The sequence below is a fragment of the Hippopotamus amphibius genome, chromosome 8 (assembly GCF_030028045.1).
Source record: "Hippopotamus amphibius kiboko isolate mHipAmp2 chromosome 8, mHipAmp2.hap2, whole genome shotgun sequence".
NCBI lineage: Eukaryota > Metazoa > Chordata > Mammalia > Artiodactyla > Hippopotamidae > Hippopotamus > Hippopotamus amphibius.
In genome coordinates, this window is record NC_080193.1 from 87,902,649 (window position 1) to 87,920,928 (window position 18,280).

The 18,280-nt window shown below is 49.6% G+C and overlaps 2 protein-coding genes across 3 annotated transcripts; one reads left to right on the forward strand and one right to left on the reverse strand.

Annotated features, from left to right (window-relative positions):
* Nucleotides 1–7,202: 7,202 nt before the first annotated feature.
* On the reverse strand, nt 7,203–12,468 carry RETREG2 (reticulophagy regulator family member 2). Its single transcript, XM_057744223.1, has 9 exons — nt 12,040–12,468; nt 11,645–11,751; nt 10,914–10,944; nt 10,421–10,556; nt 9,925–10,009; nt 9,471–9,614; nt 9,221–9,315; nt 8,932–9,067; nt 7,203–8,673 (listed from the first exon to the last, which is right to left on the reverse strand). Exons 1-9 carry the CDS (start codon nt 12,318–12,320, stop codon nt 8,060–8,062), a joined length of 1,629 nt encoding a protein of 542 aa, XP_057600206.1. The 5' UTR covers nt 12,321–12,468; the 3' UTR covers nt 7,203–8,059.
* A 94-nt stretch (nt 12,469–12,562) lies between these two features.
* Nucleotides 12,563–18,197, forward strand: CNPPD1 (cyclin Pas1/PHO80 domain containing 1). 2 transcript variants are annotated; one of them, XM_057744224.1, is made up of 9 exons: nt 12,563–12,737; nt 13,880–13,967; nt 14,417–14,525; nt 15,054–15,135; nt 15,298–15,418; nt 15,504–15,632; nt 16,204–16,265; nt 16,639–16,756; nt 16,981–18,197. In XM_057744224.1, the coding sequence occupies exons 1-9, from the start codon at nt 12,667–12,669 to the stop codon at nt 17,524–17,526; spliced, it is 1,326 nt and encodes a 441-aa protein (XP_057600207.1). In that variant the 5' UTR covers nt 12,563–12,666; the 3' UTR covers nt 17,527–18,197. The 2 variants fall into 2 exon arrangements, with proteins under 2 accessions (XP_057600207.1, XP_057600208.1); XM_057744225.1 differs by lacking the exon at nt 12,563–12,737 and adding an exon at nt 13,502–13,591.
* The last annotated feature ends 83 nt before the right edge of the window (nt 18,198–18,280 follow it).

An 18,280-nucleotide genomic window follows, 5' to 3' on the forward strand; every position in this document is an offset into this window, starting at 1 on the left:
GAACAGCAGAAATTGGCTCCTCTACACATCAGCAGGTGGAGTCATGGCCAGACACCTCTTATTTCAGCTTCAGCAGGTTTAAAGCAGACAAGGTCAACGTGAGGACGACAACAAGGATATCTCAGGCCCAATTCTACTTGAATATGAGTTTAATGGTATCTGTTTAGTGGTTTTCCTTCTCCTCAATTGACTCAGAGAAACAGTGCATACTGAAAGGGAAAGAAAAACCGTTTTGCTAACTGTTCTGTCCTACTGTTACTCATCTCTTAGTTTAATCCCCCATGAAAACCTTTTGAAGTAGATATTATGTATTCCCATTTTGCATATAAGAAAACTGAGATTGAAAGAGATGAAGTTACTTGCTTATGGAGATGGGATCTGGACCCATGTTTGTGCATTACCTTAAGTGCCATGTTCTTTCATTATACAACATTACCTCCCCCAAATCCACTCTATAAACTCCTCAACAACTGAAAAGGAGAATCTTAAGCAGTGATTTTCTCAGAGTGTGGAAAATCCCAAACCTCTGCATGGGTTGTCAATAATCAAACATCCTTTCAGAGCAAGGCACTATTTAAATATCTAAATATTACTATTTAAATAGCCAGGTGTGGAAGCTCTTTGATTAGAACTGACTTCAGATCCCAGGAGATTAGAAGACCAGCATGGCTCTACCTTTGCTGAGGTCTGCCTTGCATCTTCAGGTGCGTGATATATAATCTTTGTGACAATATTCAGTCACTTGTCCTTAAGTGCCCTAACTCTCCTGTGGATTAATTATAGACTCCTAGCTTAGGCACATAGTTCAAATTCATATGATTTTACAGTTTACATATATTTGATTCAATCCATTAAATATTGACCAAGTCTTATCAGATCTTTTACTAGGCCCTGGGCATATAGGTGAATAACTTATGGTCTCTGCCCCGTAGTTGTTCAATGTTCAGAGGGAGATATCAGGGAGAGGGTGCTACTGGCATCTAATGGGCAGAGGCCAAGGTTGCAGCTAAACATTCGACAGTGAACAAGACAGCCCCTATCACCACCAACAAAGAATTATCTGGCTCAAAATGTCAGTATTACCTATAGTCAATAGTTGAGAAAGGCTGATTTTAGATGAAGTGTAAAACTGGAGCTTTTCTGAGTGAGTTCAAATCGCAGTGCCAATAACTACTAGCTGTTAGAGGTTAACAGATTGGAGCAAAATGACCTCACTGGTATTTCAGTATTTATTTTACAGAAAACAATAATTTACTTTTTTTTTTAAACTGAATGGTTCTGTTTTTAAATTTATTTATTTATTTATTTATTTTATTTATTGGCTGCATTGGGTCTTCGTTGCTGCACACAGGCTTTCTCTAGTTGCTGCAAGCAGGGGCTACTCTTCATTGTGGTGAGCAGGCTCCTCATTGTGGTGGCTTCTCTTGTTGTGGAGCATGGGCCCTAGGCTTGTGGGCTTCAGTAGTTGCAGCACATGGGCTCAATAGTTGTGGTTCACGGGCTCTAGAGCACAGGCTCAATAGTTGTGGCACACAGGCTTAGTTGCTCCTTGGCATGTGGAATCTTCCCAGAGTAGGGCTCGAACCCATGTCCCCTGCACTGGCAGGCGGATTCTTTACCACTGTGCTGCCTTGGAAATCCAATAATTTACTTTTAAAGCCAAATATTCAGCATTTTAAAAAGTAAAATTATTTATTATCTTTGAAAGACACACACACATACACAACTAAATGTTTAAAAAACATGAATGTTAAATATACATTACTATTTTAATATAAATTCTTAGCATATAAAATTAATAAATTATTATTTTAGAGGAAAAAAACTAAATGCCAATAAAAGTAAAAAATGTAATCACAAATAATTGGAAATAAAATCACTTGCTCTTTTTAAAAATAATGGGATTTCCCTGGTGGTCCAGTGGCTAAGACCACATGCTCCCAAGGCAAGGGGCCCAGGTTCTATTCCTGGTCAAGGAACTAGATCCCACATGCTGCAACTAAGACCTGGTGCAGCCAAATAAATAAATAAATATAAAAAAATAAAAATAATGATCTCTTAAAGAAATATATTAAGATATCACTGTTAAGTTGTACGTGTATTTTTGGTACAAATTTTTCTAGCTGCTTGATAAAACTCTTTCTAGTGTACTACTTGAAAGAATATGAGGAGATGGTTATAAATCTAACTTCAAATATAGTTCCCCAACTCTTTCTTGTTAAAATAATTTCATGTCTTTAAAAAAATTTATGTATTTATGTATTTATTTATTTATTTATTGGTTGTGTTGGGTCTTTGTTGCTGTGCGAGGGCTTTTTCTAGTTGCAGTGAGTGGGGGCTACTCCTTGCTGCAGTGCACTGGCTTCTCATTGCCATGGCTTCTCTTGTTGTGGAGCATGGGCTCTAGGTATGTGGGGCAGGCTTCAGTAGTTGCGGCACATGGGCTCAGTAGTTGTGGCTCACAGGCTCTAGAGTGCAGGCTCAGTAGTTGTGGCGCACGGACTTAGTTGCTCCACAGCATGTAGGATCTTCCTGGACCAGGGATCGAACCTGTGTCTCCTGCATAGGCAAATGGATTGTTACCACTGCACCACCAGGGAAGTCCCTAGTTTCATGTCTTGTTTGATAACTTTGAGATCTTTTTGTTTCTCTAGGTGGATACATTTTTTTCTTTTAATTTCTAGCAAGCTCTAGTTTTGTTTCAAATGGAAATTTTCTGATTTGTATCCATCTTCTTCAACTTCATTGATCCTAGATTGAGATTCTGATGCAGAGAACCTATATTAAATTTTAACATTATCCAGTTCCTCATCTACTTGTTTAAAGTGTCTCTGAACTAGAAAAATTATTCTTATAATAGACGTTTGTTTTGTCCATTGACATCATTTCCCTCCTCTTGAAGTCTGTGGGATGCAACAATGCTTTATAAACAAACCTTTCTGTGTTCAAATTTTTAATGCAGCTATACCTCATTTATAAATGATTCAGAATTCAGATTTCTTTTTCCAATGTTGAAAGACCATTTTTACCTCCATTAAGATATGAGTTAGTTTAAGATATGAGGATATGTGAGAATAACAGAATACTGAAAACCAGTACTGTAATCACAACCAGCTGTGTAACTTTGGGCAAGCCATTTTACTTCACTAAGCCTCAATTTCCTCATCTGTAAAATGGGGGAGATGGGTTCCTACATCAAAGCGTGTTGGTGAAGATTACAAAAAGGATACATGTAAAGCACTTAGATCTATGACTAACATATACGGAATAATTTAACATGTGTATCTTTAGTTGTTTAACTGTATATTATTCATTATTACTAAATTTATTCATTTCCCATGTGTTGATACATTGTTTTTATTTTTTATAATGTGGGGACTGTCAGTCCAAATTCTTGAATATAATTTCCACATAAGCTTGGTGTAGTGGTTTTAAAATGTATCCACAAGGGGATTCCTTGGTGGTCCAGTGGTTAGGACTCGGTGCTTTCACTGCCGTGACTCAGGTTCCATCCCTGGTCGGAGAACTAAGATCTGCAAGCAGTGTGGCAAAAAAAGCGTCCACAAATTTTTTCCTACTTTTCCCTTAAAGATCTTGGGCTGGACTCCGTGACTTGCTTCTGATGTAAAAATACGGTGGAACTGATAGAGTGTGACTTTAGACATTAGGTCATAAAAAGCACTGTGGCTTTCTTTTTGCTCTCTTGGACCACTTGCTCTGGGGAAGGAAGCTGTCATGTCATGATGACACTCAAGCAGCCATAAGGAGAGGTTAGTGTGATGAGGAACTGAGCCCTCTTGTCAATACCCAGCATCACTGGAGCTATCTATCCATATGCATACACTGATATACTCCATATACCGTACTCATATGAAGATTCTGTGTGATATGTTGAGAAACAGCAGTGTAGGAGGGAGCACTAGGAGAGCAGGTCCGCTGTGGAGGGCGAGGTGATGTGGGACATCAGGGAAGGCTTTGAAAATGGGGTGCGATCTGGAGTACATCTTAAAAGACACGTTAAATGTTTGGCAAGTGGCAGGATGAGGGGTGTGGGTGTAGAGCAGGGCTGGAGGACGGCAGTGCCGCTGAGCCAAGGAAAGGACAATCTGTCTGGGGTTTGGTGCTGTAGTTTAAAGAGCAAGACAGGGCGAGGGCAGATTGCACAAGGCTTCTCAACCATATCAGGGAGCTTGAATGATACCTTGTAGGAGGAGAGCCTTGATTACTGTTAAATAGCAGAAAGCTCATCCAATTTGTATTTTTAAGTTATTTAGCCACTTTGTTGGGCATACATTTTGGTGAGGGACAAGAGTGTGGGCAGGGAAACTGTTGTAGTGAGCCAGGTGAGCGATGAGGAGGGTGTGAATCAGGGCTGTGAGGGGGAGTGAATCAAGAAATAATTAGGGGATCTCCCTGGTTAAGAATCCGCCTGCCAATGCAGGGGACATGGGTTTGATCCCTGACCCAGGAAGATACCAAATGCTGCGGAGCAACTAAGCCTGAGCACCACAACTACTGAGGCTGCGCTCTAGAGCCCGCGAGCCACAACTACTGAGCCTGTGTGACACAACTACTGAAGAGTGTGGAAAAGCCCTAGGTGAAAGCCTATTTGTGTAAGGGAGTAGGGAGGTGGAATGCAGAGTGGAAAGAGCATGTGTTCAGTTTTTGCTATGTTGAGCAGAAGGTGCCCATGGGACATTCAAATGGAGATGCCTAGTCAGAAGTTCTGGGAACGCAAGCTAGGGTTTAGAAGTCATCAGCATATGAGTGGGAACAAAATGGGTGAACACGAAATTCCCAGGGCAGAGTGCAAAGAAAAAGTGAGCCGGTGATAGACCCAGTGAAAAACCATTTCAGGGAGCAGAAGGAGGAAGTCCAAGAGATTTTAGTTGGACATTAAAAGCAAAACAACGTGGTGACATATTGCCTTGCATGATGGAAAATTCTTATCTTCTTTGTCCTTGATCTTGTACTTTTAAAGATCATTCAAATCTCTGTTTTGCAATATCCCTTGACCAGAAAAACAAATTCTGCCTAGCTATTATTAATCAAACTCTTCTCAAAAATTTAATTTCTGCTCTCTGCAGTCCTACAGGTAACCCTGCAAAGTTTGACAGCAGCTAATGTGACTTGATTCAGCTTTCCCTTCTTGGCTTAAACATTCTCTGCTCCTTCACAGTTTCCTATATGCTCCATGTGATGACATTTTCAGCCTTCATCGCTGGCGATCCTCTTCTGGGCACTCTGCAATTTGTCAACTTGTCCACAAGCGTAGCAAGCCATCCTCTGAAAGTATTCTAACTTGTGCACAGTATGCTCCAGGTATTATATGCTTTCCAGTAATGCAGCCTAAAATTCAGTTTATGAGCAGGAACATTACACTCTTAGCTGTTTGAATGTGTAGTTAACTGAAGTGCACTGCCCTTCCCCACAAACATAAACATGTAAACTACCCTTCTTCCCCCAGCCTGTACTTCTAGTTTTTGTTTAGCCTAACTGTAGGTTTCACATTTCTGCTCGTTTTTCTTTCACTCAAATGAAAAGCTTTCTTCTTGTCTCTTTCATCATGGGGCAGGAAGTGGCCAGGACACCTGATAATGAAAAATTGTAGATAAACATACAGCAACCATCGTCTGATGGGCAAGTGTCAGGAATGGACTCTCGTGGAATTCCAAGCATATGGTGAATGTTTTGACCCAAGCTTCTGGCTCTAGCTTCAAGCTGCAAGTTTAACAAGGAAAGAGATGGAAAGGGTGGGGCATATGGCAGCCATTGTTTTTCTGATTGATTCTACTTTTCCTCAGTTACCTGTTTGATGATTTGAACTGTTTTCCCATTCTCTTCAGAAATTTCTAGATGATTACAAGTTCATATTCCTTCAGTGGCAAAAGACAGGGAGGGCCCTTCAAACCCCGAAAGTCTGTTTTTCAGGCAAATGTGAAACAAATGGAAAGGAAAAAACTCTCACACGCCTAGGAGAGACGCAGCATAGAAGTCAACCTCAAAAAGCCAGGTAGCATTGCCTTACGGTGTCTCCAGCTGAAGGCCGAGGATGTGAACTCATAAAAAGACCATTTGCCCAGTTCTGGGCTTTCCTCTAACGTTGTTCTTCCCCAAAGAGTGAGGATTGTTAAAAGACCACCTCTTTTTTAATTAGTTAATTAATTGGCTGTGTTGGGTCTCTGTTGCTGCGCACAGGCTTTCTCTAGTTGTGGAGATTGGGGGCTACTCTTTATTGCAGTGTGCAGGCTTCTCATTGCAGTGGCTTCTTTTGTTGCAAAGTGTGGGCTTTAGGCGTGCGGGCTTCAGTAGTTGTGACTCCTGGGCTCTGGAGCGCAGGCTCAGTAGTTGCTGCGCACAGGCTCAGTTGCTCTGAGGCATGTGGAATCTTGGCATGTGGAATCTTCCCGGCCCAGGGCTCGAACCCGAGTTCCCTGCACTGTCAGGCGGATTCTTAACCACTGCGCCACCAGGGAAGTCCTAAAAGACCACTTTGTGAAGCTGAGATAGTACAATAGATTGGTTCTCTATCATTCCCGCACCCTTGAGCATCTTCCCATTCATGCCCTATTAATGGACAGGGGCTTCCTGTTCTAGGGTGATTGCTGAAACTAAACTGCTTGGGTTTGGATTCTGGCCGCACCATGTACTGAGGCCATGCCCAAGGCCTTGTGAAAATTAATGTCTGTAAAATGAAATAACAGTATCTCCAAATTGTCAGGGAAAAGCATGACAATATAAATCACCTAGAAGAGTGCCAAGCACACATCCCTCATTCAATTAGCGCTAGACACGATTTCTTCAATGTTCTTGGGCCTGGAATCTGTTTTAATACACATATAGGTCCTGCTTGTTTGATTTCCTCAGGATAGATAAATGAGGCTTGAGGGAGTTAATTCTCAGCATGTAGATAAGTACTTCTTAAGAAGACAGTGTTAAGGTTGTGGGCGGCACTGTAGAAAACAATTGTTATGGTCCCAAATTTCTACTGATGGGAAGCTGCATGTGCTAAATCTCACCAAGCATATCACACCCTCAGAGAACATGGCTAAAGGCAGTTTAGGGCTGTCAGGGTGATCCTTGTTTCTGGCTTTGTTTTGCACCAATGTAAATAAACAGCCAGGAGCAAGATAAGGCACAAGGAAGTAAGGGCAGAGCAGACAGAGACAGCTCACAGTGAGGCAGGCAGGCAGCAGCAGTTCTAGCCATCAACACTTTATTTTTCCAGTCAACACCTGCACAGATGTTACTGTCCACTTCCTGACCCTAGTAGGGGGTCCCACACTTGGACCATGGCCCAGAGAAGCAGGTCTTATTCCTCCCTAAGAAAGCCCCTTGCCTCACAAGACAGAGCTCCTGCTCACTAACGCAGTGCTGGCGCATGTGCTGTGGGATCCCTGCTTTCATCCTGTATTGGGAAAGGCCAGGATGAACTAGGGCAAGGGTGCAGCAGAGGTTACACAGGCTACAGTGACCTAAGTGCGTAACTACTGACCTGACCCACCACCCCAGGTTTCGTCTGTATCTCCCAGACAGGAGCCTCCCTGAAGCTCAGCTGGGGCCTGCTGGGAAGGAGGAGCTGGCAAAGAGTGGGCATTGAGCTGCTAAGGACAGGACACAGCAGGGAAATAAAGCAGAGGAGTGTGGGACAGGAGAAGAAAATGATAAAGTGCCTGAACTAAACAACCAAGTGGGACACGAGGACAGAGCAGCACAGGTCCCTGAGGATAGGAGAAAAAAGAAAGGGACAGACCACCAGGGCTTGGGGCATCGTGGAATGAAACTAGAGTTGAGGCAGGGAGGCAAGGGGGAAGGACTCCCCTAGCCCTGTTCACATCCACTAACCCAGATGTAAAGTTATTTACAAACTTAAAACCCATCCCAGGTACTGTACCAGGCCCGGGACAGCAGGCAGGCAGGCAGGTGGAGGGTGGACTGGCTCCATCTGATAGCCAGCTTCCCCACGTACTGCTCCCCCCGAGGGTAATAGGGAAAGGAGGAAACAGTGACATCCCTAGCCAGGAAGCCTTACTGTGCCTGCAACTCTTTCCCCCGTGGCTCATGGCTCTGCCATGGCCTGAGCCTCTTGGTCTGACTGTACCAGAGACGGGGTATCGGGCCCTAGGGGTGGAGCATCAGGGGGCTCTGGGGATGTCTTTGGCCCCAACCCCAGATCTGCATTCAGCTGCTCCAGCTCCCCCTGATCCAGCAACTCAAAGTCCTCAGTGGTGAGTGCCTCTTCTTCCTCGGGGGCAGGCAGGGGCTGGGGTGAGTCCTGGGGCAGAGGGGGTAGTACTGAGGGGGAAGGGACACGGTCACTTTCAGCAAGGCAAAGTAGGGGTGACAGGGTGCTGGGTGGAGTGGTGAGGTCACCACTCACTGCCTCTGGGCTCAGTGTCTCCACTGGTCCTCCAGGGGAGAGCATCACTCCATCTGTGGGAGACCCTGCCCCATTGAAGTGCGTGTTCACAAAGTGAAGGGGGGATGAGAGCCGAAGCAAGGTTTCCTTGGATGCCACATCTTCTTCCTCCTCCAAGTCCAGATCTTGCCTTGAGAGGGTCTGAGCGGGGCCCAGCAGGTCTTCCGGAGGGGCCAGGTCTGTCTCTTCTCCCTCCCCCAGCTCCCGACTCAGGGCCTCCTCTGGCTCACTTGGCAGGCTCTGCTGGTCCAAATCTGGGCAGAAAACAAAGGGCCAGGGATGGGCCTGCTGTTCCGAGAAACTGCAACAGGCCAATCAGTTTGAGGATGAGAACTCAGGACATGGAATGCTGGGCAAGGCCTTAGGCATTAAGGTCTTTCTCAAGCGCTTGGAGGAGAACTAGAGGATCAGCTCCCCAAAGAAAATATTTATGGGGGCAACCACCAGAGAGCACAGCCAGCATCCAAAGACAGGGAACAGGAAGATTGGAAGGGACTAATGACTTCCCATACCCTCTGACACGTCAGTTAGTTGTGGAGTTGTTGCCCGGGATACAGAGAAGCCACCGCTTTCCAAAATAGAAGCCTCCTCATCTGACAGCTCTGAGTCTGTAATGGCCAAAGCCAGTGCTGTCTTCTTCACATCCACCTGCAGGAGAATCACAATGAACACAACTGGCAAGGGGTTACAAGAGCCCGTTTTCCAGGAGCATCCCTGCCCACCACTGACCCCCCCACACCCTTGAGAGGTGGCTGCTCTAAAGCACAGCAATTCCCCCAGCCTGTCTCCCTTGGACCTCACCACTGGGGAGAAGCCAGCCAGTTCTGCCTCACTCTCACTCTCTGTCTCTGCCAGTGGCTCATCACCTCCGAGGGGTACATTCTTCCCCTGCCGCTCTAGAGAACCAAGAATAGAGAGCAGTGACCAAGCAGGAATGGGCGGACAAACATGACCAAAGGCATGGAGAGTATCTAAATCCCAGGGCATCTCACAAGCTACCAGCCAAGGTCCTCCCCCACTCCCCCCCTTCTGGGTCATGGGATCCCCTTACTCCTTTTGTCGTGTTTGTGATGCAGGGCGTCAGCTTCCGCCTTCATGCTGTAGTCCAGCTGCATGAGCAGGGGCTCCAGGCGAGTGTACATCCTCTGGATCAGTTCGTGATAAACCACCAGGGGCCAGAGCAGGATACTCAGCACTGGGGGTTAGAGAGTCCACTCAGAGCTTCCTACGCCTATTTCCCAGGGGCCCTCATTGAACTGATGCCTAAACAGAAAAGGCTGAAGGAAGACAAAGTCCCTTCCTGCGGCTGTGCCAACCTCTTCCCACATCCACTGCTCTCCTCCCCAGGTGACTATTCCACTGTTACTAATACTACAGCATCCCCTGGTGATCTTTGTAAATGGGTAACTGAGCAGAGAGTGTACACCATCCTCCCCTTTAGTCAGTCCAAGGAAAGAAGATAAAGACAGGGCTTTGGAAAGGGGAGGGGTTCTGATCCTACTCACAGACAATGTAGGAAATCATAATCCCCGGAACATAGTGTCCCAGCACAGCCAGCACAGCACAGCCAGAGCAGACGCGAGCACAGAACTGCACAGAAGAGCACAGGGTCTAAGAAGAACTGTAGGCTGAGATATGCGCTCCACTTATCTGGGTAAGAAATATTACTGCTCAGCTGGTGGAAGGAGGGGTATGCCCTCTAGGAATGCGGTGATCCAGTACACTCAAGAGGGTGCCCAGGATCACCAACTCAGGAAGTTTGCAACAGACGTTGCCAAACATGGATAATTCAAACTGGTCTCTCTTGGCAAAATATAGTGTCAGAACATCAGAAGCTTACTCTGCCCCCTGTACCAGGCTATTAGCTGTACATTTTGTCTTAAGAAGGCACCAGGCCTTATCCTTCAGTCTCCAGCCAGAGAGTTCAAGTCACTCCTCCCCATCCCTCACCTCTATTTCTCCACAGTGTAGAGAACTGTTCTGTGATGTGGGGGAGGTTACCTGAGCTGGATTCTGCCTCTTGTACTGCAGCAGCTCCTGCAGGTGAATCTGGAAGGTGAGCCAGCTCTCAGCCAGGTATCTGCACAACTCGGGCACACTCAGCAGGTGCGGCCGGGCGCCTGACCCCGCACCCTCACTGGGGAGACATGACATGACCCCTGGAGGCCTCAGACACCAGCTTCCTAGGCGCTCAAATCCCTCTGAGAATGCCAATGAACTCTTTTCTAAGGAAGCAGACAACCCCACCTCCCAAAGGGAAGCTGTCCAGGTCCTGGAAAACAAAGCCCAGAGCTCCCAACCCTTTGCCCTGAAAGGAGCAGGCATGCAAACACCTACACAACAACCTGGGGCTGAGCCTGTTACCGGCGCATTCACTATGCTGGGGTCTGTGCCTGCAGAAGCTGCAGTATTGCTATGCACTGCGGGTGGTGACATTGGCACCAAAGCAAGATGGGGTTTGGACATTTGTCTTCAAGGGGTGGCCTGCACTCACCTGTCAGAGTGTGGCTCCTCTGGAGATGATGCTGTATAGAGAGAAAGAGAAACAAGTTATTGAGGGGTAGAGCTCTGGGAAACACTCCCCAAGCCAGAAACAGTTGCCTTTCCTCTGCAGTCCCAGAATGCTTTCTTCAAATGCCATTTGCAAGAAGTATTACATTGTTATTTGTATGTCTGTCTCCTTCTTTAGACTTTACCCTTTTCAACAATAGGAACCACATCTTATTCATGTTTACACCCCTGTTGCTCCAACGTGTCTATTAAGTGAATATGTGGACAGCATAAAAAACACAGTAAGAGCCAATATTCCTACAATTCATATCATATGTGAAGCCCTACCATAAGCATATAAAGTGTGTTAACTCATTTATTCTCCACCTCTTTATGAAATAAGTTTTCCAGTCCCTGTTTTATAGTTAAGAAAACAGGTAAACGCAAATCAGATTGAGTGACTGTTACAAGGTCACATACAGGGTAAATGGGAGAGCAGGCAATGGAACCCAGGCAATCTGGATGCAGAGTCCACAATCTTAACTACTACTACTACACACAATAACATTAATTTTGAAAAAGGGGAAACTCTATTTCCCATCTCGGGGAGTAAGTAGTCGTGCTTTGGAGGCAGGTAGCCTGCTGTACTTTCCTCTCACCATTCAACCCAGCCATGCGGGTCAGCACAAAACAAGTGCTCAGTGGGGCTTGCTGAATAAATGAATTAACACTCACCTGAGATGTCAGGGAGGAAGCGAGGCTGCCAGAGATCCAGCAGAAAATAGGCCAAAAGTGAGATGCTGAGCAGGAAGAAGGGCCGCAGGGAGGACGAAGACAGCAACCTTAGGGAGAGACAGGCACCTCAGCTGTGAGTGGGTGAGAGACGCTCCCACATCCACCGCAAAAGGAGAAGCGCCCACTGATGGGGAAATGGGAACCTCCAGGCCTATCTCGACACCCCAAGACAGAGGAATGGGGCAACCCAGGCGGACACCGACCTTTAAAAACCAGTTAACGGGTCAGTCCCCCAAGGCAAGCGTCCTCCCCAGAAAGGGGAATGGTACTCAGGGCTCTCCCGCCCCCGCTCTCCCGCGCAGCCCGGCCCCGCCTCCCTCCGCTGCGGCCGTTACCAGAAGAGGCCGTTGAGTGCGGCCGCCGTGACCAGGCTGTGCAGCGGCTTCTCCCACACCAACAGCCGCTGCGCTGCCGCCAGCACCGCCTCCCAACCGCGGAGCCGCAGCCACAGCGTTGTGGCCAGGCGTCCCACCGCCTCGGCCGTGGCCGCCTCCTCCTCCGCCTCGCTGGTGGTCTCACCCATGCCCAGGCTCAAACCCAGGCCCAGGCCGAAGCTCAGGCCCAGCCCCGGGCCCCCACCCGCGCCGGTGTTACCACCGCCACCGCCGCTCGCCATAGCCCCGCCGCAGCCGCCGCCCGAGCCCGCGAGGAGCCAGGGCTGCGCGGCCGCCGCCGGGGGCGCGTCAGGCGGAAGGGGGCGCACGCCGCGGAGAGGGCCGCGGAGGCCACGGACAGGCGTCACGTGAAGGCAGAGCGACGAACCCGTCACGTGACGCGCCCTAACTGCCGCGATAGGGCGGCCCGCGCCTGCGCAGGTGCGTGTTTTGGCTGCGCCGGGCGGTGTCCGCCTTTTCCTAACGGAAGAACGGGGTCTCAGCGTTTGTACCCCCGAGCGAATTTTCTTCTCCTTATGTAGGCAGGGAGGCTACGGAGGCCGTTCCTGGCCCGGGATTCCTGGTGTGATGCGGCCCAAAGGGGCAGGAAGTGGGCTTCCAGATGACCAGTATCCCCCAAAGGATCTGCTGGTGCTCTGGTAGGGCGCGGCCGTCCCTTTACTCAGCCCGGGACGTACAGGTCCTCCCAGTTCCCTCCCCTCAGCGAATAAACAGCAGCGCGTGACTCGACAGCCTCAAAAACAGCTTCAGCTACTCAGAAAAGTTGTTTCCGTCCCATTTTTCTGTAAACTCTCCCGCCTTTACGCATCGAAACTCCTTCCAATCCCTTGCTCAAGCAAAGGATTGAGGTCTGGGGTGACTTTAAAAATAAAACCCTGTTTAGGTGCTTACTTTTGGGGGGCACGTTAACACCATTTATTGAGGCTTACAGCGTAACAAGCGTTTTGTGTTACCTTGAGGTCATTCAATCTCTGCAGTAATCCTACAAAATAGATGTTTAATTAGATCTAAAATTTCAAGCTATACAAAAGAAAAATATACAGCGAAAAGTTCCCCTTCCACTTTGTACACAATTCATTACTGTTAAGTTTTTGTGTATTCTTATGCTTTTTTATGTATGTTATTCTGTGTGTGCGTCTATCTCCTTGAAAAAAAATAGCGAGCAGCTCCCTGCCCCGAGTCTTTGTTTTATTTACGTTTATATCCACATTGGTACAGAAAGGTCAGCCGGGCTCGTTCATCCTCAGTGCGCCATGGTCCCCTAAGAATTGTTCCGATATCTTAGACGAGGGCACAGTGGGGCTCAGCGGTACCAGGAATTGCAGCCCGGCTCCTTCCTGGCGGTCGGGGCCGGCAGCTCGGCCCAGTCGGCGGCAGGAAGTGCCGGGCTCCGACTCGCCAGCGACGCCCCCGCGGCTTCTAATCGCGGGGCAGACGCGTGGCGCGGCAAAGGCACAACACGCGCCTCGAAGCCGGGTCTCCTCTCTACTCTGTGAGGGGGGCGCCTTGGCCCTGGAGCTCCACGCCCCGAGTCCGGAGTCCGGAGCCCAGATCCCGGAGCCGGGAGCCGGGAGCCGGGAGCCCGGAGCCCCGCCCGGAGCGGAACAGGAAGGGGCTTCCTCCCGCCCGGCCCCGCCTGCCGCCTCTGACCGGAGGGGAGGGGGCTGCACCGGCTAGGGCGGCGGCCCGTTTGAGGGAGGCCGGCGGGCAGGTGGACAGGCGGGCAGGGACGGCTCCGCGGCCCCCTTACAAATCGTTTCCTTCCCTTCCACCTTCACAGGGCGGCGGCTGGCAGCGCGATGGACCTGGCCGGGCTCCTGCTGGACGAAGAAGGCACCTTCTCTCTCACCGGCTTCCAGGACTTCACGGTGAGCGTGCGGCCCGCCCCCTCCCTTGCCTCCCCGCGCTTGGAGCCGGGACCCCGGGCGCTCCCCTCGGGGCCCGAGGGGGGCCGCGAGCTCGCCTGACGGCTCTGCCGGGAAACCAGGCGGTAGTCGCTCTAACCGTGCCTACTCGAGGCCCTGGCTGCTTGGGCCCCGCGGGAGAGCCGCGGGGTACAGGAATGGAATAGCAGGTGGCCAGCGAGGCCTCTTCTCGGAGAACTTCTTCTCCGGAGCCCTCAGCGGGGAGAATTCCACCCTCTTGGACAGACTGCCATTGGCAAACAATCCAGAGAATGCGGGGCTGGGTCGGGCGTGGGCCCTACTAGCCGTGAGGCAGGCCTACCGCCCCGCACCCCGCTTCCAGCCAGGAGCCAGGATCTCCAGCTTACCCTTCCTTGCCCTTCACCCTCCACCACCTTCCTGCCCTGTTTCAGTTCCTCCCAGGACACCAGAAGCTGAGTGCCCGGATTCGGAGGAGACTCTACTATGGCTGGGATTGGGAAGCTGACTGTAGCCTGGAGGAGCTCTCCAGTCCTGTGGCAGGTTAGACAGTGTTGTGCGACTGGGCAAGTGAGAATCCTGAAAATGGGGTTGTCATTGGTCACCAAAGTGGTGTAGCTTGATAACTGCACTCTCTTCATAGCTAGTGCATTTGATTGGGGAAGGACTAGATTTGTATTTCACTTTTTTTTTAACCCTAAATGAGGTGGAAATATTGCTGTTTTACAAATCTATATTATTTTTGATTTGTGTACCAGAAACTTCTGATTTTCCAAGGATGCGTATCATGTATTTCCCAAACAAATAACGCTTGTTTATCTTTTCAAATGAATTAAAGAACAAATGTAGGTAATTTCAGGTGACAGAGAAAGAATTTCAGCTGGAAGGAGCTGAATTTCAAACTTGGAATGGGCCTTTTGTCTCAGTGTGGGAGAATTTGATCTCTGTGTTGTTACTATGGTCCTGTCCCCAAGACTTCAGATAATTGAGTTCTGGGTTTTCTGTTGATAGCAGTGGGGACAACTGTGGGGGAGTTGTTTGCTCACTCTGTTTTCTTTGTGACCCCTGCAGACATTGCCGTGGAACTGCTCCAGAAGGCAGCCCCCAGTCCTATTCGCCGGCTCCAGAAGAAATATGTAGCCCATGTGTCCCGGTGAGTCTGCAGTTGAGAGACAGAGTAGGAGTGTTTGGGCTCTAGAGAGTGGGGAATGTTTATCTCTAAGGAAAAGTTGTAAAGATACAGAGTGGAACATCATAAGAGTCATAAGAGCTGAAAGGCCCTTGGGTTTAATTACTAATCCTTTCCCCTGTCCAGGGAGGCATGCATCTCCCCGTGTGCTATGATGCTAGCTCTGGTGTACATTGAGCGGCTCCGGCATCGAAACCCGGACTACCTACGGCATGTGTCATCCTCTGACTTGTTCCTGATCTCCATGGTAAATTGCTCCTTTCCCTTCATCTCCCTGATGAGCCAGGAGCCGGGTGTGAGCTCCACTGACACCACCTCTGGTTCCTCTGCAGATGGTGGCCAGTAAGTACCTCTACGATGAAGGGGAGGAGGAAGAGGTCTTCAATGATGAGTGGGGAGCTGCTGGGGGTGTAGCTGTGCCCACTCTCAATGCCCTGGAAAGGGGCTTCCTGAGTGCCATGGTGAGTAGCTGTTCTCTCTCTTGCTCTGTTTTCCTGGCCCATGTTTATGTTCCTTTCATCCTTTTTCTCTTATCTCCCAGCTTTCTGCTGTCTCTTCATTTCTCTTTCTGCTTGTTCTCCTTGTGTCTTGCCTTGTTAGTGTCTCCTCTTCTAGCTTTTCTGGAATAAGCACAGCCTTTGGAGGGTCCTGGCGTGGTGAAGCCAGAAATGGAGCATCCCTTGTCGCCAGTTCTCCAGGCACCACAGGGGATGCTCTGAGTCAGAGCTTATCTTACTGGGCCCTGATTATTTGCTTCCAGACTGTCTGTCCCTAGATTCTGGGCTCCCTATGGGTATGGACCATCCCCAAGATTATTTTTCCCCTTGCTTTTAGTGGAGGGTGCAAGAGGAAACCAGGTATGTGGTGATTAAGTAAGTTAATACATAAAAGCTTTTGGAACAGTATCTGGTACACGGTAAGAGCCAAGTGTTACCCGTAGTAGTGGTTGTAGTTGCTGCTGTGGGTCTGGTTATTAATTGACTGTGGCTCATATCCAGGCCTGGTTTGATGCTCTTCTCTTCTCACCCACAGGATTGGCGTCTCTACACTGACCCTCGGGAGATCTTTGAGGTGTTGAGCTGGCTGGAGAGCTGGTAGGTTCTGGAAGTTAGGAAGAGGGGCTTGAGGGATTTGGGGGCTGAGACCTAAGCCATAGGAGCTAAACGGAGATGAGGGTCTGTGTAACTGGGGGGAGGGAGAAGATGGGAAAGAGAATCGCCCAAGGTAGGGGTTCCCAAACCTATCTGCTGTCCTCTTTGTAATCACCTTTGGGAAGGTGGGAGAAACTTGTTTAAAGTATAGATCTTGGTCTCACCCTCAGCTTCTGGATCAACAGCTAGTCTAGGAATCTGTGCATTTAACAAGTTCCCCAGTGTTTCCCGATGGGTCCCCTGGGGAAAGAGGGTACCAGTGGGCCAGCTGTAGGAGAGTTGCAGACCCTCTCTGTCTTTTCTCCTCTTTCCGCAGCGTGGCTGAGCAGCAGGGGCGCCGGCGGGGCTGGTACACCTATACAGACCTGTGTGTGCTGCTGGAGCAGCCTGCCTGGCAACTGACCCTGGGCTCCCTCTGCCAGCGGCTGGCAAAGGTGAGGAGAGGTCAGGAAGGATAGAAGCTTGAGGTGTAGGGTGGGATAATGTAAAGCCAATACAGAAAGGCTGAGGAGATGAGGTTTGGGAGTACGTGGTGGCAGAGAGCTCTAACTTGAGTACAAGTGTCCAGCGATAAGGGGTGGGTGTGTTAAAGACAATTAGAAGTGGGTTTAGGGAAAGGGGATTTGGGCACTGACCTTTCTTAACCTCTCTCCTGCAGCTGTCCTGCCTGTTAGCTATGGCATACGTGAGCAGCGTGGCCCTGGCTGTGGCATCGGTAGCTGTAATACACCAGTCCTTGGGGCTGTCCTGCAGCCCCCCACCTGGCCCCCCAGACCTTGGACTAGCCTCCAGGTGCCTTTTGGAACCCTGCATACCTTCTCCTGTGCCACGGAGCCTGCCATCTCCTGCTAACGTCTCTGGCTGCCTGGAAGGCGATGTAGGGCTGCGTTCACTCTGGGGCAGTCTTCTGGCCTCACTGACTCCCCCACCATTGCCTCCCCCAGATCCTCCTGCTCCTCCCACTCTGGTCCATAACTGTCGGCTTTGCCAGAAGCTCCAGAAAGACTCCCCAACCTGCCATGCCTGCCACCACTCCAACCGTACCATCCGCACTGGGTCCCCCAGTCCCTGGTACCACTCCCATGGCCAGGCTACCCCCTGGCCTTGGAGCCCGATGCCCCCTCTGCTCCCACAGCCCCAGCAATGTTCCCTTTTCAGCATCATGGAACTGGCCCGCCTGAAGTCTTTTATTTTCCCAGGCTAGGTAGGGCTCTGAGGAATGCACTGAGAGGATTTGGGAGTCCCTGAGAACCTGGAGGAGCAAAGCTTGATCTGGGTCCTTGGTTGGTCCCCTGTCCTCCTGGGTGATGGAGCTTATGGGGGTTGTGGGGCAGAAGGACTGAAGGTCACTTGCTTTTCTGTCCCTCAGGGGCTGGCTGCTTGGCTAGGGCAATGATGGTTTCAGGGAAAGCTTTAGCTCAGAGACCAGGGGTATGTCATAGGTAGATAGGGGAGAAGCCCCTGTCTCTCCATTTCCCCTGGGCTCTTCTAGACTATTGCTTTTGAGTTTTCTAGGATGGGGTGAGGGAAGGAGGAAACGTTGGCCAGGATGTGTGTGCTGTCCCTGATTCAGGAGAGGCAGGGACCGACAGGGCCATCCACGGTAGGAACTGCTGAGGGAAGGCGGGGGTGAGGGGGGACATCTCTCCACACTCGTCCCTGGGATGTAGTCTAGAAGAGCCAGCGACTGCTGGGACCATCAGCCTGGCCCTTTTGTCTTTCAACCTTCTCTTCTTAGTCCCCTGCTCCTGGGCTTCCCTCTCTTCTGGTTCCTCTCCCGGGTGTTCTCTTCACAAGCCTCTCTGGCCACTGCTTTGTATCTGGGTTTTTCACGCTTTTGTAGAACTAAGGTTTCAATAAACAGTTTCAGTTGCATGGCCTGGACTCTTCCTTCTGTAGCAGCCCTCGAAGAACTCTCCTCCCCATATCTGCCTTCCCAGCCTCCTGAATCCCTGATC